At 46.3% G+C, this 20,776-nt stretch overlaps 1 protein-coding gene across 1 annotated transcript; it reads left to right on the top strand.

Moving 5' to 3' along the window:
* The first annotated feature begins 17,258 nt into the window (after positions 1-17,258).
* LOC128708712 (insulinoma-associated protein 1b) lies at positions 17,259-18,794 on the top strand. The gene has a single exon (XM_053803692.1). The coding sequence runs from the start codon at positions 17,259-17,261 to the stop codon at positions 18,792-18,794; it is 1,536 nt and encodes a 511-aa protein (XP_053659667.1).
* The last annotated feature ends 1,982 nt before the right edge of the window (positions 18,795-20,776 follow it).

The following is a 20,776-nucleotide window of genomic DNA, read 5'->3' as shown; positions in this document are numbered from 1 at the left end:
ATGTTTGCGAGTGAATGTTCTTAGTCGGAACTGCACCCGCCACTAGGCAGCAGGGATGATGCCGGGTCCTACGTGGCATTACACTGGGAACAGCAGTGCACGCGGGTGTGAAGTGCAATCGTAGTGTGCGCGGGATGAAGTGCAAAAGAACCGGGGAAAATAAATATCACGACGATTATTTCCTTCCCGCAACGTATGGCTCCGGCGATCCCCGAGTGGTTCCCTGGGTTTGAGGAAAATTTTACTACAGCAAAAAAAACACACACATACACACAAAACAGCAAGGGAAACCACCCTACCTGACGACTGGAAAGATGGAAAATTATAATTCGCTTCACACTGTAGTAGTAGTTTGTTGTTGTTGTTTGCAGTAACGTGGCGTACGATCCAGTGCATGACAACGCGCTGGGCACTGTGTGGGAAGATTGTTTGTGGTTACCAATGGTTACCCCTAGGATGACGGGAAAGATTTTGAACGTGTTTAAACTGTTACCGCTATGGGTGCGTTTCACGCTTGCTAGAAAGGGATTTTCGGGACTTGTCAGCATGAATTGGATGGATTGGAAAATTTTCTCATACCTCAGAAAGGAACTGTTTTACGCGATAAAAGTAGTGTTGAATGGTATCATTATAATGAATGTCTATTACAAAGATACATGAATTCTTAGAGCTTTATGATTCATAGATTGTTTAATGAATCTTTCTTAGAACTACATTATGCACAATTGTGTTTGGCGTTTTTACTGTTTACATATTTATGTTTTCCAAAAACTAAGCGAGTTTAACTTAATATAAGCGGGTTTGTGCGTATTATAAACTAGGTTAGTAACTCACTATCATATCTGTATAAAACAAATATTATTTCATTAGCAAAAAGAACAAAAATATTCCTAAAATAAAGTTTCCGGAGAGATTTATGAAGCTGAATGCATTTATTGATAGTCATCTCCTGATTTAGATGACTCCTTTCTAAACATTCTCAGATTATGGATGACGCTTCGCAGATGATTCATTAAGCACAACACTAGCGAAAATAGATCTGTTCTTTAAGCTGGTTTCAAAAGTCTCCAGCAATTTTAAATAATGCCTCCACTCAGGAGTTTAAATATCCTCATTGTTCTTGGCATTGTTTCTCTCTTTATTTTAAGATAAATTTCTTGTGTCTTTTCCGTCGCCGGTGAAAACTCTCGCTTTATGTCAGCAGCGTCTATAATTGACAGCAATGGTAACGAAATTAGCTTCCCATTCAGTGCATTTGTTGTGATGCTCTTTTGTTTGGCAACGGAATGATTTACTACCACACCATTCGTTCCAGACCGACAACCAACGTGTCCTTGCCAGACAAATGTTTCGCTCGCTGTAAAGCCACTTGCCACAGTATGCACCGTGGTGCTTGTGATGAGTTAAAGTTCGGCACAACCATTCGCTCGAGATCGACGAGTTTCGTGTAACAACGGCACAACGCTACCCCCGCTGACAGTGACTGACAGGGACACCGTATATGACGAAGGGCGTACATGCGATAAAGAAGCGCAACGGGCGAAAATTTAAATTTATCTTTCCGTCACCCTTTCAAATGCTGCCCGGCACTGGTTACAGTTGTTGGCAGGTTTTTTTTTGTTGTTGTTGTTGCTCGTATCCTACTCGCTCGGTGCACGAAATTCCGGCCACCGTTGTGTTTCAGTTTCGGGCGGAAGTATTCCCCCTTCAATTTTTATGCAGCCAATTTCCCAGTGACCTTCAATTGCGGAACCCATCCTTATGGTGCTTCGGAACGGATGGTGGCATTTTCGTCGATACCGAGCGGTAACTTTGCACCACGGAACCGGCGTATCGAATTGAATTTTCTTTACGTACGAGGGTGTAAATCGATAGTGTCCAGCGATGTGTATGGCCCATATTCGTTCCCAAACATTGGCGCATCATTTCGCGCTTCTGGGCGGTGCGGTGAGGAAACTTTCACCATCCATGTGCCGTGAGAACGATCGCGTGAGAAAAGGTTATTTATATAAAACCGAAATCGAAACTGCGCGGAGATGAAGTATGTTCGCTGACATTCGTTAGCAGTAGATTGCATTTTCTTGAGGGTTAATACACGAAATTGTGTTGTGAAGAGGAACTTAAACCATAAATTATCGGCCTGATTCTGTGCTTAAAAGATCTCGATTCTCGATCCAATATCAGCACAGGAGCAGATAGAGCCGTTAAGTGTATGGTTTAACGAACAAAACACTACGAATAAAACGCATAAATCATTTGCCTATGACGCGGTTTGCTAAAATTTAATTACGCTAAAATTTCACTAAGCCCACCACTGGGCAGATTGAATTTTCCAACCCATCTATTGGGAGGTAGCATCCACCGCACTGGTTACGGCCGTGTTCAATATCGCTAACACGCCAACATGCGTCTCATCATACTTGTACTGCTGGTGCACCAAAGGAGTGGCATAGGAAACAAGGGACTGCTCGGCCGGGTCTCGATTGTCTGTGTAATACATCATCATCAACTTTACCAGCCTCCGCAACATCACCTTGCAACCACCTTCAATAGCAAACGCAACCGTTGTCCATGCCCTTGCAAATGGGAATCGTTCACCGGATTTGGCACCAACCGGCCAGCACCACCACACACCCCAATCGATTGCCGGGATTCTCTTTTGCTGCTCGATTGGGTTCGACGGTGCGGTGCGGTGACCGATACGTGAAGCAAACCCGACCGACAGCAGATGGTCAAATGGGATACGATTGCGGGACGGTAACCTGAGGAGGGACAAAAAAAGCAGTTTGTCGAAAAAAAGAAGATATCCCGTACATAATTCACCCTAACTAGCTTTGGTGGTGTGGCTTTTAAAAATGGTGAATGTTATTAGGAAAGATGAAACAAAACGAAAAAAAACCCGTAGTGAGTGAATTTGAAGTTGGGAAGTTTGTTGTCCTTCTTCAGAATAGCTACATTGTATCATCATCTCTCTTTCCTGCCGTTCGTCGCCTGTTGTTGTACGCTCGCGTTACAGTCCTTTGATCTTTAAACGTGACGCGAAAGACGACTTTATTAAGGTTATTGTCAAAAATTCCCAAATTGTCAACATTTGGCAGCACGATCGCTGCTGTAGATGTATTTATTTTATAAAAAAAAAAAACAACACAAAACCAACAAGCGCCAAGGCCACGTTGTTTGAATGTGGTGTGCAGAGGCACTGCTATTTTATTGCCAACCGTTCTTAGACAAACAACGGCTGGAAAACGCGTTTGGTACCGATGCTACCGACGAACACCCGCCTCCCGTACAGCTTCCATCTCGCAGAGGACGATGAATTATTGGATGGTAGTAAATTATCATGGAAATTAAAACGCCATGAAAGGAAATCCTTCGGGATGTTTAGCATTTGGAAGGAGATTTCAATGAAACAGAAGCGGGAAAGATTGTAATTAAAAACCTCAGCAACAGATTATCTTGTCTCGCTTGGGGAGTTACGGTGCTGCGCTGCACGGTTGCGGATGATCAAATATCCGAACTGTGTGCGATATCGGATCGGATGCAAGCGGAGGTACCAAATGCGAGATAAAGGACAGGGCTTTAACAGCGGGATATGGACAAAATTCAAATTCAACTTTTGTACGCTAAATGAGGGCTGATAAAACAAGGACAAAATGTAACTCCCGTGGGACACCTTGACGCTTTCCGAAGCAGATAGGGCAGTGCGCTTACCGTTCAACCACTTGTACCCGGCTGTATGATTTATGTGCATCGCGAAAGGTGTAGCGGATCTAAATTTATCGTGAGGATTCAGTTTTTAAATAGATTTATTGTGGCTCGAAGGAACATGTTGCACTTGGATTAGAGCACAAATCAATATTTGCAACCCCTAGCGTTGTAATGGAATAATTTCATTTCAGGCACTCTAAATACTTTACACATCGTATACACATCGATTCATCGGTGTGTGTGTGTTTTCTTTTGCATTTGGATTACACATACTCTTCCCACGCTCCGTGATGCACTCGGACTGCATGCACTTCCATCCGATTGCGAGGGGATTCCTCTGAAGGGCTTCCGTGCATAGGAAAGGTTCAAACGTTCGGGTGCTACTGGAAATCGATTATTCCGTTGTTCCCTCTCTGTTGGAATTATTTTCCATACCACCTCCCCCACTAAAAAAAAAACAGAAAGAAAAGGAATAAATTGTTTTTCAATGCTTCCGCCCGGTCGAGGTTTCCTTCTTGTTGCTCGTTGTAATCCTATCGTTCCGTCTGTCATTCACGATCGACAGGACGCGGCGCTCTCGCGATGGTGTCTTCTCACGAACGCAATAGTAATTGAACACCGTTCAAACATTCATCGCACTGCTGGGTCAGTAAACTTCATCCCGCTGGATGTATTCAACTGGTCAGCGATACCGGTGCGCGGTCCCAATGCCAATGCCCTCAAAACTCGAACATTCAAGTGTTGTTCTACTTCATTTCCTACCGTGGCTGTAGGCAAATAGCTTCAGTCGACAGTTGCAACGTACCGATGAAATCATTATGATGTTATTTGCCTAGATTTGTTTTCCTATGTGCCAACGCTCTGTTCTCCATCGTAGCACTACGGCCGCATAAAGCATGTTTCCTTCGGTCATGAAAAATGCAATCAAGCACATAATGGATGCACTATCCAGCATAACATCTACCGACAGCAAATTCCTTCCCCCCCCCCCCCCCCCCCCAGTTTAAGTCTCCGTGCTTTGTGTATTTTTTTTTGTTGGTGGTCTTATTTGGCGACAAACCGACTAGACACCCGCTACTACCGTATGCAGCGCTGATGAGAGGGTTCAAATTGTACTTGGCGTACCGCAAAAAAAAAAACCCCCAACAACAACAACACCATGCACCGTAATTAGGGCTTCCCTGCGATCGAGTGGACCACTTTCACCCTTTGCTTTTGCTGTGGCCCCGGGCCAGCGCTAGTTGGCCCGTTTGCTTTATCAATTCGTTTCGACTGTGGGGCACGGTTTGCATCGTCGTCTCCGGAACTGGCGAACAGGAAGTGTAGCGCTATTCCAATCTCTCTCTCTCGCTCTCGCACAGTTCCGTGTGGTCAAGTTCGCAGCTTGTTTCCGGCCGATCGGGTTCCCCACGGTCGCCCTTGGTGCCTGATTGGTACTATGCCGGCATACTCGAACCGGGCGGAAGTGCGCTGCTCGCGTTCACCCAATGGCACATTTGTAGGTGCGTGGTGTTGAAGGATGGGAACCGTTGTTGGCAAACTGGTCACGCAACTGCTTCGCTGTGTGTGCCGTATATCCTTTCCCGGTTTTCTACAACTCTCGGGTCGGTGGCACGGGTGTCTGTACGTTATAATGATTGCCCGATTGCACAGCACTATTGATGGTGTGCCAAACTTCGTACCCCCTCGCTGTGGCTCTTCGCGCGCCGTGTCGGATGGTCAGTGGCGGCTACTATGCCAACTGGTAGCCACACAACAAATGCACTTGACCACTTGGAGTGCTGCGGGAGTGTACGGACGCGAGCAGTCATTTCAGGTTACGATGCACCGACCACTCGCTCGGTGCACATCCTGATTGGAGCGAAACGAAGTTCAATGTAAAGTTCGCTCTAAGACACTCATTTCCTGTCGTTGTGGGGGCGTCCTGGTGTACCGCTTTCGCCGAACTGTTCATTAAGAATTTAAAAACATTGTAGAAGGAATGTTCTACAAGGTAGAAACTTAGGTCTTTGCATTAAAAGGCCGATGTTACTCTAATTGTCGATTGTTATGTCAGGGAGCTGCACATATTTACTGATGTAATACATATCTATTTAGTATTATTTTACTACATTCTATAAACATCTCAATCTTAAAGGAAGATATTAGCAGTCATTGATATAATTGGACCCTCTCAATATCAATTTATCAAGAAGTGAGATGTCGTTTAGGAGGAAATTCTTAATTAAATCGATCGTACGGTTTCTTTACCCTTACACCACTGATCTGATCAAAAACTACATCCCACAAAAGGATGGGAAATTCCGTTATCTCCTAACGTACCCTCGAAACGGGACGGAGGTCATCATCCTCTCAGCGGGCGGAAATCCATTTGAAGCCCACGGAAAACCATAACGCTTTGCCTGCCTGGAACCGTACGCTGGTCGATCGACACGTTCAGCTGCGGCAATTGTCACGCAACTCGCCACTGCACTGCCGTGTCCGTGCGTCGATATTGTTTCGTCCTGCCGGCACGTACTAGAGGCGAAAGGAAAAATATTAAATTACACCGCACACCGCACCGAATAGGCCCATCGTACCGATGCGATGTGAAGCGACACACATATTCGGGCCTTTTAAAATTCGTGCCATTCGATGGAAAACCGTTCCGACCGGTGGTACGTTCCATTCTTTTTCGATTCATCTGCTCTCTGTTTGTCCACTTTATGCCATCGAAACTGCTCTATCACGTTGGGTGGACGTTTTACTTCCCGTCGAGCATCCTTTGGCCGGGCTCTACCCCATGCAGCTCCACACACGAACTCATTCTGATGCAAGCTGCTGGAAATAGGCTGGGTGGAACAACCAAAGAAAAAAACACACACATCCGGAAGAATTATTAATCGATTATTAAACACTCCGTCTCTGTATCTCCCTCGATGGAATCCCACAGTTCCGTGCCGGTACGGATGTGTTTTACCGTAAACTTTCGGCAGTGGGCATTTATTTTTTTTTGGTTTAGTTTACCCTCTTTTTTTGGGGGGTTCGTTGTTTTAACACCCAAGGGCCGAACCACCGCACGGGGGTGAGGGTTCTTCGCCAAGTGGGATCGAAAAATGATACGGAACTCATCCGCCATGAGTGGCGTGTAATGGTTGATGAACCACAAAAACCGAACATTTAAATTACTCTCTCACCTAGCGCCGGTTCGCCGGAAAATACGGAAATAAAGGTGAGAAGAGGCTGTCCGAACCATGGAACTGCCTTTTTTTTCTGTTATTGTTTCTAGCTTTACCAGCTGTTAATGATGCGACAGTGTGAAACGGAGCGGACACACCTCTATATTTAGCGGGGACAAAAGTAGCTCTTTACTGATTAATCTCATTAAAAGTAATCATGCTTTTTGTGTAATAAATTGTGTGATACACATTCGTTCGATAATGCAATCATTTAGAATAGTTTTTACCTATACTAGACTTAAATAAAATATTAAGTTCAAAGGAAGAACAATATCTCCAATAATGCGGGCTTCACAAATCATCTGCCAACCAGTACACTCGTACCAAAGTCAGCAAGCTTTTCATCATTTTGGCACTGCACGGATAAGCATTCAGCACGGTTCCTTGCCTCTTTTTTGTTCGCATGGTGCAAAACGTAGAGCAAATAGGGGCACTTTGTCCACGTCCGGTGGAATGACAACAAAATGCCAGCATAACGCGAAGCATGCAACTCCCGTGGAATAACCGCACCGGAATTACACCCGTTCCGTACACCGCCGGCAAGTGACTGATACACACGCTAGACGGGAAACCGGATGGCACACAAATTCCGGTACTGATTCGTGAGACTTTCGGTGTCAGGGGTTGGTGTTTTTTTCTTGTTGTTCGTTGGTGACTTCCTGCGTTCGATTTTTGGTAAGTGAATGCGATCGAACCACATCCACTTGGATGCAAAACTCGACGGTTGCCGGATCAATGTGAACCGGATGGGCATGTTCAAGTAGCCGTATTGCGGCGATCGAGGACACAGCACTGCTGGTGAGCACAGCAAGCGAAAAGGGAAGGAAATAAATTGTGGCTTTACACGGCTCCTCAGAAATTTGGGTCCGCCGGCGTGATATGCGGGTTTTGTTGTTTTGGACGGAGTAGGAATCCTTTTCCATTCTTGTTTCCTTGCCCCCATTTAGGGCTATCATAATCGATATTCTCCACGGGACAAATGGTGGCTTAGTGAAATTCGAAACCGCGTAGCGTACGGAATGTTCCCAACCGATCTCTTGCTCTCGCAGTGTGGAACGATACGATCAGATGGCTAAGAAAGCGTCGAAACGCCCTTTTTCCCCTGAAGGCAATGTCTTTGCTTCGTCACGCGGCATGTGGTACCGGCAGGACGCACAGGATGGTGTAATTACTTTCGCTGCGTGGTTTTCCCGGCTAAGTTCTAACCAGCAGCCGGGTGTTAAAGATGAGATCGGCCAGGAAACTACTAAAATAATGTATCGCGACCATACACCATTCACTCGATGGCCACTTGAGAAACGTTTACAATTATTGTGTCCCTTTTTCGTGCAAGATCGCCCCGAGCGGCTAATATCACGTTGTAAGAAAACAGTGGAGGGGGAAATCCTTAAGGTGCACCACTCGAGCACTCGTTTGCAGCACAACCCCTCAAGATGGTGCAGCAGAGACCCCTATGCGTGGAACGTCTTGCGCCTCCCGGTGAGCTACGGTTTGATAAGATCCTGTCCCCGGTATGGACGATTTACCGCAGAATTAGCGTGCGGGTTATGGCGCTAGTGATTTCACGCCATCGATCCAGATGACACATGGGCTATAATTAGGCAGGCAATGAAGCAATAATAGTTTTCTTTACCGTACTCGGGGTGGACATACGGTGGGATTTGTTACACATAAGAATGTTTGAAAAAGGGGAATTGGCTATTTTGTAGGTTTGGTGCTGATGCTGAAAGGGACTTTGAAACGGGCATCGATTGGATTGAGGAAAAGTATTGCTATTTTATAGTTTTTCCTATGGAATGGGAACAACTGAAATGGAAGAACATTTGGAACGTGATCAAACAGCTATTAAAAATTATGATGGTGAATTATTGTAAATTGTTTGTGAATAAATTTATTTATTGAATAATAGACATGTTATAATATAGTTGATCAATGTTTCCAAATATGCAGGCTTTTACAAATATACAGCGATGCTTAACCACAACATAACATCCTTTGAACAGCGACACACGTTTCTCAAGAAAACTGTAACAAATTTCTCACGCGTGCAGTGTCACGTCGGCATCCCGCATTTATTTCTTCCTGCCTTCACAATATCCTTTTCCTTCACCGCAAACACTTATTTTCCACCCGGGTAAGCCTATCAGCAGGAGGGGGAAAAAGAAACAAAACCCAAACCAAACCACTTTTCTCCATTGTGGTCCCATTGTGTTGGGAAGTGTGATATCATTTCTTAAGATCGAGCGCCAGTAGAAGAGAAGAATGCTTCAGCGCTGAATAGCGATATCGGTAGCAACGATCACTAGGGCCACCTCCTTGCCGGCCCTATATATACAGTTTGCAAAGCCCGTTCTCGCTGGCACTTTGTTCAATGCTAATTACCCTTTTTCATGCCCATTCATGGACTGGGACTTAAAAAACATTCTTGAGATGAACGCACAAAAAAAGAAACACTGCAAACGAACGTAAATTAAATAGCGTATTGCGTTGGAAAGAGAAAATCAAAATTGAATCAAATGGAAACAGGATTGTTGAGTAGGAATGTCTTGAGTGCGTGTGCAGTTTTGCGCACCACACACTGATTAATCTTATCCATCGAAGGGTTGGTACCTGCTGTGCTTTTCACCCGGGAAAAGCCTGAGAAAAATGAGAATGTGCATTTTTGATTACGATCAATCCACCTAAGTAAAGTATTCATTTGCAGCAAGCAAGCAAAAGCAAGGAAAAGGATCCAAAGGAATAGCAAACGAAGCGCATTGGTATCCTCGGAGGACACTGGCAACTGTCCTAACGTTAACGAAGCATCTGTTAAATAAGCATTGAATGTTATACTAAATGTCCCTCAACAAAGCGGTTAGCATTGAGGAATTTTGCCGTTTGGCGATCAGTGAATGGGTCCTAAAGATTTTTCTGAGCTAGAATGTGGTAACGTCTTGGGGATATTGGTTCCAACATCAACCCTACATTAGAAGGACCATGTGAAGAGATCACTGGTGTAATGGTGAAGATAAAATCTTTACCGAAGACTACCAACTATCTCAATGTCCTTGAGCAGTGATCGACGGATTTTTCTGAGACAAAACTTCAACAAAAAAATAATTGACTGATTGACAAAATGAAGGGGAAGTCGAACGTCAAGACCACGAAACCAAACAACACCATTTACTTTTCTATGGCTATCATAAGTCAGCTAGCATACGATCACAAGGATCGATCGATGGGTGGACAGATGAAAATCGATGAATTTTCCTCAAAAAGATTACCATAAAATCAAGTAAGCCATTGGCATGTTTTGTTCACTTTTTTTCATTGCTGTTATAAGTTCAAAAGGCATTTTTTCAACATATGTCCCTTTTTAATCATTGCGTTACGAAAGTAATTACATTTAAAATTAATCGCCGTTGGCAACAGAAATATCCAAGACTCAACCCACACATCGGAAGCTGTGATTGTACTAACCTATCAACAGTGTACAATTAAGAAACCATTCAAATAACTTCCAAGACTGATGAAATTTTATTTCCAATTAGTGGAAAACTTCCCATGCCTGCTCCATCGGCTTGCACTCTAGCAGCACGTGCAACGCTTGTCAAGATAGTGAGTGTGACAATTCGTCACTGGAAACTCTAACACACTCCTGTTGGCAAACGATTCCCTACTATTTTCGAGGTACATGAAGAAAGTCGCAAAATGGTCCAAAATGAGCAAAATCTCACTTGTTCTATTCCTATATCGAAATGCTAACAACAGACGGTTGGGATGGAACAGACGGTTTTTATACGAGGGTGTCGCCTGGAAGGACACGTGATAGCACATCGTTACGCACAGCCTTCACATCTCTCATCCACTGAAAGCCGTGAAACTGGAACGAACACAGCTCACACACAGGCTTCGCGCCTGGTCTTCCTTTGTGGTGCGTCTTCGATCTGTTAGGTTCCGTATGCGCTGACATCGAATGAATATTTATCGTGCACCCTGCAATCTTAATTACAACCGTATCCACAGTCCCGCACAGCACCAATCCCGTAATTCGATAGCACATAGCAGAGACCCATCCGGGGAAATCCTGTGGACAGCGTCTCGTAGTGGAAGACACGTTGGAAATTTTCCAACACATCCCACTGCCCGGCACCACACAGGACAGTGACAAATGCGGCGTTATGCCACCGCACACGGTCGAGGGAATTCGAATGGTGAACGGTTACACCCTTCTGCTAATGCTACGCCGGGACACGCGCGCTAGAGGGTGGACCATCGGGCGCTGAACGAAAATGAGTTTTCGTCACAAAACGAAACCCATCTATCCGCTTCCCGATCCTAATTGAATAAGAAGTACTGTTGTGCAAGAGATTAGGAGTTTTCGGGAGTTTCTTTCCCTTTTCTTCGGGTTTCGGCGGTGGTGCAAGGAAAATCTCTTTCAATGTTTTTTTTTTGCACATCATCATTCCCGACCGCTTTTGTGCCAAGAATCCCGGCGACCGGCGAACGTACGCCAACGACGTTTAATTAAAATTAATATATTGAACCACCGACACTCTGTACGATTTCTGCACAATTGGCACCAAAAGCGGTGACCCACCGCGGTTACTCATCCATCCGTCCCGATGGAGGCGCCTAGTTGGGTGTGGATTGGTGGTTCTATTTTTAAAACTTTATTCTTCCACTGGCCGTCCGGGGAATCATTCGGTGGGCTCTCACCGTGAGTCATAGAGGCATGCAAGTGCCGGGCCAGCTATCGTGTCGATGACTAATCATGGTCGGGACCCGACCGACCCGTTTTCGACTCATGCGCGCCAAACGTTGGCGCGGGAATTTGGGATGATTGAGGTTTTTGCTGCATACACTTCATGTACATACACAATCCTTATGCATTCGCGTGGTACATAAGTAACAGGTTGGCACCGTTCGGTATGCAACAGGTTGTTGAAACGTTTGACCTGAAAGACACTACGACCGTACGAGGTATTATTTATAGAGAGATGTCGGTATTGGCGATGAGTCATAGGCGTTTTTGCTGCTGGATGATGCATACTTACAATGGAACACTCTCAGAAAATTATGCTTTACTAACAGTTTAACATAGAAAAATTGTAGGTAAATAAATAATAAACAAATGATTTACAATACTTTCTTATTAACCTCCCCAATAGCTTGCCTCCCAAGCGTCAGTCTCTTCACATCATCTCCTCTTTCGCACCAATTCAATCGCCATTCAATCGGGACACAATACAACCGTCTGGAATGGCTAAGATAAGCTCCTGGATTGAGTGCATAATTTGATGCTTATCTCGACACGAACCTTCTGGCCGCAAAGTAACGGGCAAAGTAACAATGACGCTTGGGCCTAAGATGAGTGCTAAAAATGATTGATTGATTTTTCTAATTGTTTACTAGTTGGACGAGAGTTTGTGGAATTATTTCCCCCCCTCAAAACAGTCCATAACTTAAGGACATTTTTGTTTTTATATGATATTGTAACACAAGTACTGTGTGTTTTCCACCCTCCGTTTTCAAACTTCTAACCAGCTCCTCTGTCCGCAAGCAAAATCATATTACTCAAACTCATTTGCATTTGCTTCCAGTTTCTGTGTTCCGTTTAATTATGTTCCCATAATTCTCCGTACATTGGATGCTGTCAATCAACGCTCGCAGCAGCGCATGCATCATCGCCTGGGCGAGAATGCAACGCCAGTTCCATCCCACGATCTCGGATGGGACCGTCAGCAACCAAATACCGCTGGGCAAACATAATGCCCAACCATCCCTTAGCGAGGGACAGGGTGGGAGGTGGGGGGGAAACCATCCCTATTGCAACCTAGGGGTTGAGCTACCGTACACAAACGCATTAAAACACAGCTTAGTTACGAGTAAAAAGGAAGCGTAGAAGAATGCCCAATTTTCTCGGTCGTGATACTATCGGGGAAAATGGCAGCGGGGATGAGAGTGTCCGGATGGGGGGCGGGAGGGGAAGATTTTTCCAACCCTCATTCAGCGAAGGGGGAAAAAACTTTGACCAACGCTCGCAAATGGATAGCATCGGTAGCGTAAGACAAGTCCGTAAGCACAAACACAAACAACCATTCGAAAGGCGGCGAAGGGTTCGCCGTTGCAGCAGTAGTTGCACTAGCCAGGATAGCACCGCACAGCATTCGTTTCGGTGGCAGCAAAATCTCACATTCGGAACCCCGAAGGGTGAACAGAAGCCCCTCTGGCCGTTGCATACCATTGCCATGGCACACGACGACGACGACCTCTGCGTAGCCGCGTAGCACAATGGGTTCCAGCTTTCCTCTGTCGGATAGGAATTGCAGGCAAACCCTATCGAACACATTCAAACGGGGGTTCGGGATGCATTGGTTCGGTAGAAAACCCTTTTGCCCAAAAGCGAACACAGCCATGCTAAGGGTGGAAAACAAAGGGGGCCCAAATGGGTGGAAAGCCCTGTACGTTTTTTTTTCTCTTGTTGTTGTCGTGCTTTATTATTAAGGCAGCAACTGCAACTCTCGACACAAACCCGATTGCAGCTCGAATTCCATGCTCGGTAATGGAAAGCGCACTTTAAATGTCCAACAAACAGCACACACCAGCAGCGCCGGTGTAGAAGCATTTCGAACCGGTGGCTTATTTTTGTTCTCCTTTCCATAATTCAGCAACCCGAACTTTCCGACAAGGGGGAACATCGGGAATCCAACGCACATGCAGCGCAGGCATTATTGAGTGTCCCATTCTTGGGGGTTGTTTGGCACGCTGTTCCGCTGTACAGTGGGGCGCAATGGGCTGTCCAGGTGAGATAAGAGTTACCGTTAAAGGTGTGCACACACTAGGCAAACACACGCACACACATTTGAAACAAAAACCGTGTTTGTCACACTCGGCAGCACCTTTGGCATGTTGTGGCGCGTGTGCATTTCTCCTTTTTGTTAGGGCAACATTTGTATTTTCTGCCGGTTAATTTGCCTTTCCACGGTACAGAAATCCTTTCCAGCGTGTGTTTTTTTTTTTGGTACGCGTCATGGGTAGATTAATGGAATAAATAAATAACTAGCATACAACGAAATGCACACGACCAGAACGATTATGCACGACGGCAGCGCCGTGACACGAGCCGTAGTGTGTTTCCCGTCCCCAGATGTGTCCCCAGGTGTGTGCGTGTGTGTGTTTGCGATAGATTTTATTATGATTATCTTATTTGCTCGATAATAAACAACTGATAAACATGTGGAGCTAGTAAAGGTAATAGGTAAGGACATGGCTGAAAGACCACACGTCCCGCCATGTTGAGGGACAGTTATTAACCTCGAGTACCAATTGAATGGTATTTTGGAGCGTTTAGTTTAAAGTATAGAATTTTATTGAATTAAACAATCGGAACTTCTAAATCAATGATTTAATTGCGTTAATTGCTTAAGCTTAATGTAAGTCCATCTCCAACACTCAATCCCCTGCGGCATCACCATGAGACCGTGAACTTGATAGTGCAAAATTCACCTTCCTTTCGTTGAGAAATTCTACGACGAGAACCACTTCCCTCGATTGAAAACATTCCGCACCGATGGTTGTGCCATATTGCCTTCTAGACGATGAAGGTAGGGTCTTCCCGTACGGTACTTCCAGACGGTGAACCAGCCTTTGCTTTACGAGCCTTTCGAAGTTCGCCGTCCTCTTCGCCATCATCACATCACATTCCCCGACATTCTTCAGGGGGGAGTTTTTTTTTTCAAGACGGCGTATCGAAAAGGGTGAGTTTTTGTTGTGGTGAGCTCCTATTACCGGTAGTTTGCTACCGGTGTTTATGGAGCGATAAAAAGGCGCACCACGAGAGACACGTAGCATAAAAGAATTGTTCCACCGTCTTTGCGGAAGGTTCACCTAACCCCTTAGTTACGACGTTACGGGCAAAGACGTCGGGACAGGTGCCATCAGTGGGGAAGGTTAAGAACTTTGTAGCAAGGTGGCGTTACGAACACACGGACGGGATGACTTTTAACCCCTGGACAAGTGCTCGTTAGACAAGTAGACATTAAGCAGATCGGATTTAGTAGGAGATATCTTCGTGTTTTATTGGATGTAAATCCTGTTGTAAATGTATCTAATATTGGCGAATGGGATCAAAATGGCAACTGTTATACGAAAGTACCCCAGGAACCAGTTACTCGGAAAGAATTCTTACACATTTGCCAATTCGCAAACAAATCCACCAGTCACCAGCTGACGGGCGAAGGAGGATCAAAATCTTTGTGATCTACAAATTCTACCTCCTAGGGTATAGGAATCCTTTGCAAAACAAAAATCTAACAATACAGCATCGAAACGTAAGGAGAAGTAAAACGCAACACAACGGAAAAGTGGGAAAAAAAAGTTCATTGACACTGAAAGGATCAAGGATCTCCCCGAAAACATATGATCGTTCGAGCATCCGAAAGTTTCGGAATCTTACCATCATCTACCAGGGATGAGAGACGGTTTTACCTGCGATCGTACTGTCAATCTGGCGGAAAAGAAACAACAAATAAAATATAACGCTCCTTTCGGCTTGATCAGCAGCTGCAACTCGGCTGTAACTTAACGGTATGACACAAAGCGTCAAGCAGCAACCAACAAAAAAAAAAGGAAGGTAGGTATATTCCGGATCGTATTCCCTTGCCGTCACCAAACCTCTGCTTGTGTACTTAGCGAAAAAGAAAAAAAAAGCAATAATGCGGAAAAATTCACCAGCGTGCGCCACACACGCCACGGCACGAGCCATAATAGCGTTCCTACGTAGATCATACGCGCAGCTGTGGCGCAAGAGGAGATGGAAGGAATCAAATAAAGGTGGGTTTAAAATAATAGTAGAAGAGAGAGAGAGAGAGAGAGAGAGAGAGAGAGAAAGATAAAAAATAGCGACACAAAACCAGCAACACAGGCACGGCATTTGATAAATGAAAATCAATCTCCCTTTTTATTTCCTGGCCCTAGATGGAACAAAGACCAAGATTGATAAACATGCGTTTGCCCGTACGCATATTCATTTCCATCTACTTTCACGCTTTACTGCATCGTGTTGCAAATGCTACTGCTGTTGCAACCCAAAAAACTAATCATAATTAACAGCCCTAAACCACGAATGGTGCTCTCCCCTTTTACGTACGATCGTGCGCCAAGCGCCAGCAGGATCCTCGTCGCAAGCAGGGGAAAATCCCTTTCATTCTCAAGGCAACTCGCCGTGCGGTAATGATCGTGCAAGGCAGCAGGAGCGTGGTAAAAGGAACAGCATTAAGCACGAGCGGCAAGGAAATACACGGAACCGGGGACTAAAGGTTGTCTGTTAAGGCATGAATCACCATTCGCACCCGCGCTGCGTTATGCTGTGGAATATTGGCCGCAGAAGACACAGTCGAACGAGAGCTACGCGGCAAGAAGAACAAGAAAAACCTGATGAATCGAATTGAACCTCTTTTTTTTTGGTCCAAAACCCGGGCTTCGGACGAGCGGAACGGTGGTGGCAAAAGGGACGCTTAAAGAGTAGTCGAATATCCTTACGGAGTAACGAAAGAGATGCGTGGAGTAGTTGAGCGAGAAGGAGCACAGCAATGGAATAAGGAACGCACCCAGAAAACAAAGTCCAGGGAAAGGACGCCGTCAACGCCGCACGTGCTCGACGTTCTTTGTGCAAGTCGGAGTCGCGTGCCACCGCGCTAGAGCGTAGGGAAAGCGCGAAGGGAGAGAACCGGGGGCGAGGTTGTGTTTACATCCGTACGGCGCTTTACTCTCGGCTGTCGGTGTGTGCGTGTCCGAGTGGGAAACTCAAAGAGGGGAAAAACACATGCGCACACACACCAATGTCTCTCTCTCTCTCTCTCTCTCTCTTATGTATCCGCTTGCCTTCCGGTGGTATAGAAACCGGTCTCACACGATGATCGGCTGTTTCACGATGGTTTCCGAGGGGTTTCCATTTCGTATCCTTGTGGATGTGGCGCGTTATGTACCGTAGTAAACCCCTCGAGCACGCCACTGTTGTACACCAGCACGGTGAAGTGTGAGGCCGCACATATAAAACGGACCGGATCTGCCGGCGAGAGGATCATTCAGTGCCTGGCCACGGCCGAGGTCATACGCACACGTTCGTACGCCACCAGTCGGCGAATAGGAATATCCTTTCCTTTTTTTTTTGGTTATTTTGTACTGTTGCGAAAGTTGTGACAGAGACTGCGACCCGTTTGTAAATAGTACTATCCCCACGCAAGTAGTGGCCTTGTGCGACCATTGTGAGGTTTAACGTGTGTCGTGGACGTGGTAGTGTTTCCCGTGTCGCGCCAGTGTCCGTTCCAGAGTGTGTTGTGACATGCAAGGATGGCAGCAATCGTACAATCCCGCCAACTATCCCCAGCTGGTCTCCTGACCACGGTGGCCAGCTTACCGCCGTCCTACAAGGTGCAGTACGGCAATGTAGTCGGAAAACCGGTCAGTACCACCGGCAAAGTGCCCGCGACCGGTGGGTCCGACAGTCCGCTGGATTTGACCGTGCGCCAAGCAGCAACCGGGGGTCCCATCACCCCACCGGCAACACCTTCCCCGCTGAAGAAGCGCTACCGTGAGGACAATCAGCTGAATGTGCCGACGAAAACGGAAGGCCCACTGCCAAAACGCGCCAAACCGTGTGCGGAGCCCAGCGAACCGGAGCCGACCGACGTCCGGCAGGGTTTAAGCACACCGGCAAAGGGAGCCCGTGAACCAACCGCCACAAATCCACCGAAGGGTTCGAAAAATCCACCCGCCGCCACGGTGCCGTCCGGCGGTACCAAGGAGCGCCGCGCGAAAGCCATCCGGAAGCTAAAGTTCGACGAGGAGAACTCATCGCCCGTGTCCGGCACGATCATCATCTCGCTGGAGGAAGCGCTCAGCGGGGATTCGCCACGCGAATCCGGTGACATCGATCCGCAGTTCAATCTGGTCGAGGTGTCGGATGAGGTGCGGGCCGAGCTGGCCGCCATCCCGAACGTGATCGGTGGTTACAACTGCAAACTTTGCCGGCTCGAGTTTGACGACGCGTTCGGGTTGGCACAGCATCGCTGCTCCTGCATCGTGCTGCTCGAGTACCGGTGTCCCGAGTGTGGCAAGCGGTTCAACTGTCCGGCCAACCTGGCGTCGCATCGCCGATGGCACAAACCGCGCGACCAGGTCGGCAAGAAGGGTGGCGCGGGCAAGGTGGAAGCGGGCAGCGATTCGGCCGACTCGGATGGTGCCACCGGTAAGTTCCGGTGCAACCAGTGTGACAAAACGTTCAAACGGCCGGCCTACCTCAAGAAACACCAGCTAACGCACAACAAACAGCCAACCAGGAAGGGGACGGCGAAGCGCGCCCCAAGCCCACCGGTTACCGTCGGCGCGCAGTACCGCGGTGAGGACTCGAACCATTCCAACCAATCGGGCCAATCGGTGGAAAGCGGCGGTATTACGTATACCGACTGTGGGGAAGACCCGCCAACGAGAGTGAAGCCACCGCCGCTCACCATGTACAGTACGCTCGCATCCAACGACAGTGGTGCGCAGGAGATTGAGATCGTCACTACCGGATACTATCCGGATGCGGCGACCGTTGTGACGTTTGTGCAGCAGGAACGCGCCAGTTCGGTGGTGTCCTCCTCCGGACGGGGCAGCGTTGCGTTGGATCATGACGATGACCAGGACAGCGACTGTGAGGAGCGTACGCTGGTCATCAACGAGGACTACCGCGACAACGCAGAGGAAGAGGACGAGATGGAGCGTCAGTACCGTTCGGCCTACTGCGATCGTTTCACCGAGGAGGAAAATCTCGCCGCCGCCGCTCTCGCCCGTCTCCGGAACGGACCGTCCGTCATCCGGCACACCACGGCACTGGTTGTGTAAGTAAGGCTTTTAGTACGTAGGATTTCGATTGGGTGTATGTGGGGTTTTTTTTTTTTTGGGTGTAAACTCGAGATTCTTTACCAAGGAGTTCCGTAATAGTTAGTAACCTGCCTGCCCGTACAACGATCGGTTACGGATCGATCGAACGTGAACGCAGCCTTAGCATTGTACTCTTGACATATTTATAACGTATACTGTTCCGCCGCGGATGCAGTGTGATGTTCTACCGCTGATGTTGCCTACTGTGAACTAAGAACTACTAAGTGAAGCAGCATTTTACAAAATGCGACATTTGTACATTTCAAGAAACGTATTCGAACCCGATTCTACAGCGCCATACCAAAGGATTACTATTTAAGAGGGAGTGTGTCGGGACGGTTTGTCACGCATCAATGGCGCCCCCTGCCGGTACTGTTAGTAACTTAGTAGAGCTAGCCCTAGACTGACGAGGACAGTTATTGGGAGACGGTTTGTTTTTTTGTAGATTTTCTTTTACATTCCAAAGATAACGAGCAATGCTAGTCGGTAGTTTTAGAGAAGCAAAGCTTCACCGGAAGAGAAAAAAAAACCCTAGTCGTAGTGTCGTATTTACTTTCTTTCTTTTTCTCTTTTTCGACGGAAGTTTCGGTGGCGAGTTTCGAGGTTGTTGTCTTGTTCGCTATGTGTGCTAGTTTCTCTTGCGCATTCTATCGTTTCTCTTCCCATTGCTGTAAGCTATTTCTTTTAAACAATCTTTCGTTTCGTTTTGAAACACTTTTATACGTCTTATGTCTACACGCTATTTGCTACGAGGAAAACAAAATCAGGAACTTCCGTCCCAAGCAGCCATACTTCTTGTACATTCGAGGGATTTGAAGTTTGCAAAACTTCAAAACCATAACCTCCCCCCCCAAAGATGAGTAACCATCTAGTCATTCTCGTGTATAGAGTTAGGTTTGATATGTGTGTGATTTATGGTACTCTACACTTGTGTAGATTTTTTTGTGACGTTCGTTATTACAAAAATGCTCATACAACATAACAACACACCACCTTTTGGACAATATCAAGTTCCAATTTGCCACATTATTCTTTTCTCATATCCAGGAAATTCACTCTCCATCTTTATTCTTTTTGGCTTCAATAATAATGATCTCATCTCATCTGGTCACGTCGGTTTAGATGGGATTCGTTCCACGGTGCTTCGGTGTATCATACCGAGAGCCAAAGAACGATACCATCCGAGCAACCCACTGACACACCGCTAATTATAATTGACATTTGAAGCATAAGTCACTGTTGCGATGAGTACCGAATGTACCGGACCTGTAAAGATTTCAAACATTTGGACATGCGCTGTTCACAAATCCATTGTACAAATAAGCTTCTGCTTGTCGGCAGAACTGTCCATTTGCCTAGAACCTGTAAGAAAATCCTTTTCCCATTGCATTTTGTATACGATTTTGATTTAGTTTCGTTTTCGAATTGATTTTTGTTTCGTTTAACTTTTGACGCAAAAGGCTTTCGAATGCGCACCGCCCGTTCGCAATAGTGTGGGTTTGGTGCATTTGAAACAGTGCGCTGCAGGTTCGGGAGAGGCTTTTGCAATCGTGCGAATAACCGTGTGCCATGTTAGGTAGCAAAGACCTTCGGTCGGACCGCTGCAAAGTGGTGACGAAAATCGAAAGGTATCAACTGTAGCACAACATGCCAATGTACAATGCGCACCCTACGTAGAATGTAATGTATAAGAATTAACCGAGTAGCGAGAAAAGTTTAGTTTTTTAAGGTGTCATGCTAGTCATGCTGGTAAATTTTACTTGCGGAGTCTCGTATTTATACCAAAGCAACAAATGAGCAATTCTAGTCCAGCACGTTAATCACACACAGCTAGTTCAAAGCTGGTGGGCCCCACTAGTCAGGGTGTATGTACCTAAATTTAGAAAGTATCCAACACGTTTTCTGGTCATTTGCTAGTCATATTTATTTATTTATTTATTTCA

The sequence above is a fragment of the Anopheles marshallii genome, chromosome 2 (assembly GCF_943734725.1).
Source record: "Anopheles marshallii chromosome 2, idAnoMarsDA_429_01, whole genome shotgun sequence".
NCBI classification, from domain to species: domain Eukaryota; kingdom Metazoa; phylum Arthropoda; class Insecta; order Diptera; family Culicidae; genus Anopheles; species Anopheles marshallii.
Note: the sequence above shows the minus strand (reverse complement) of the source record. Positions and strands in the feature narration are given on the sequence as shown.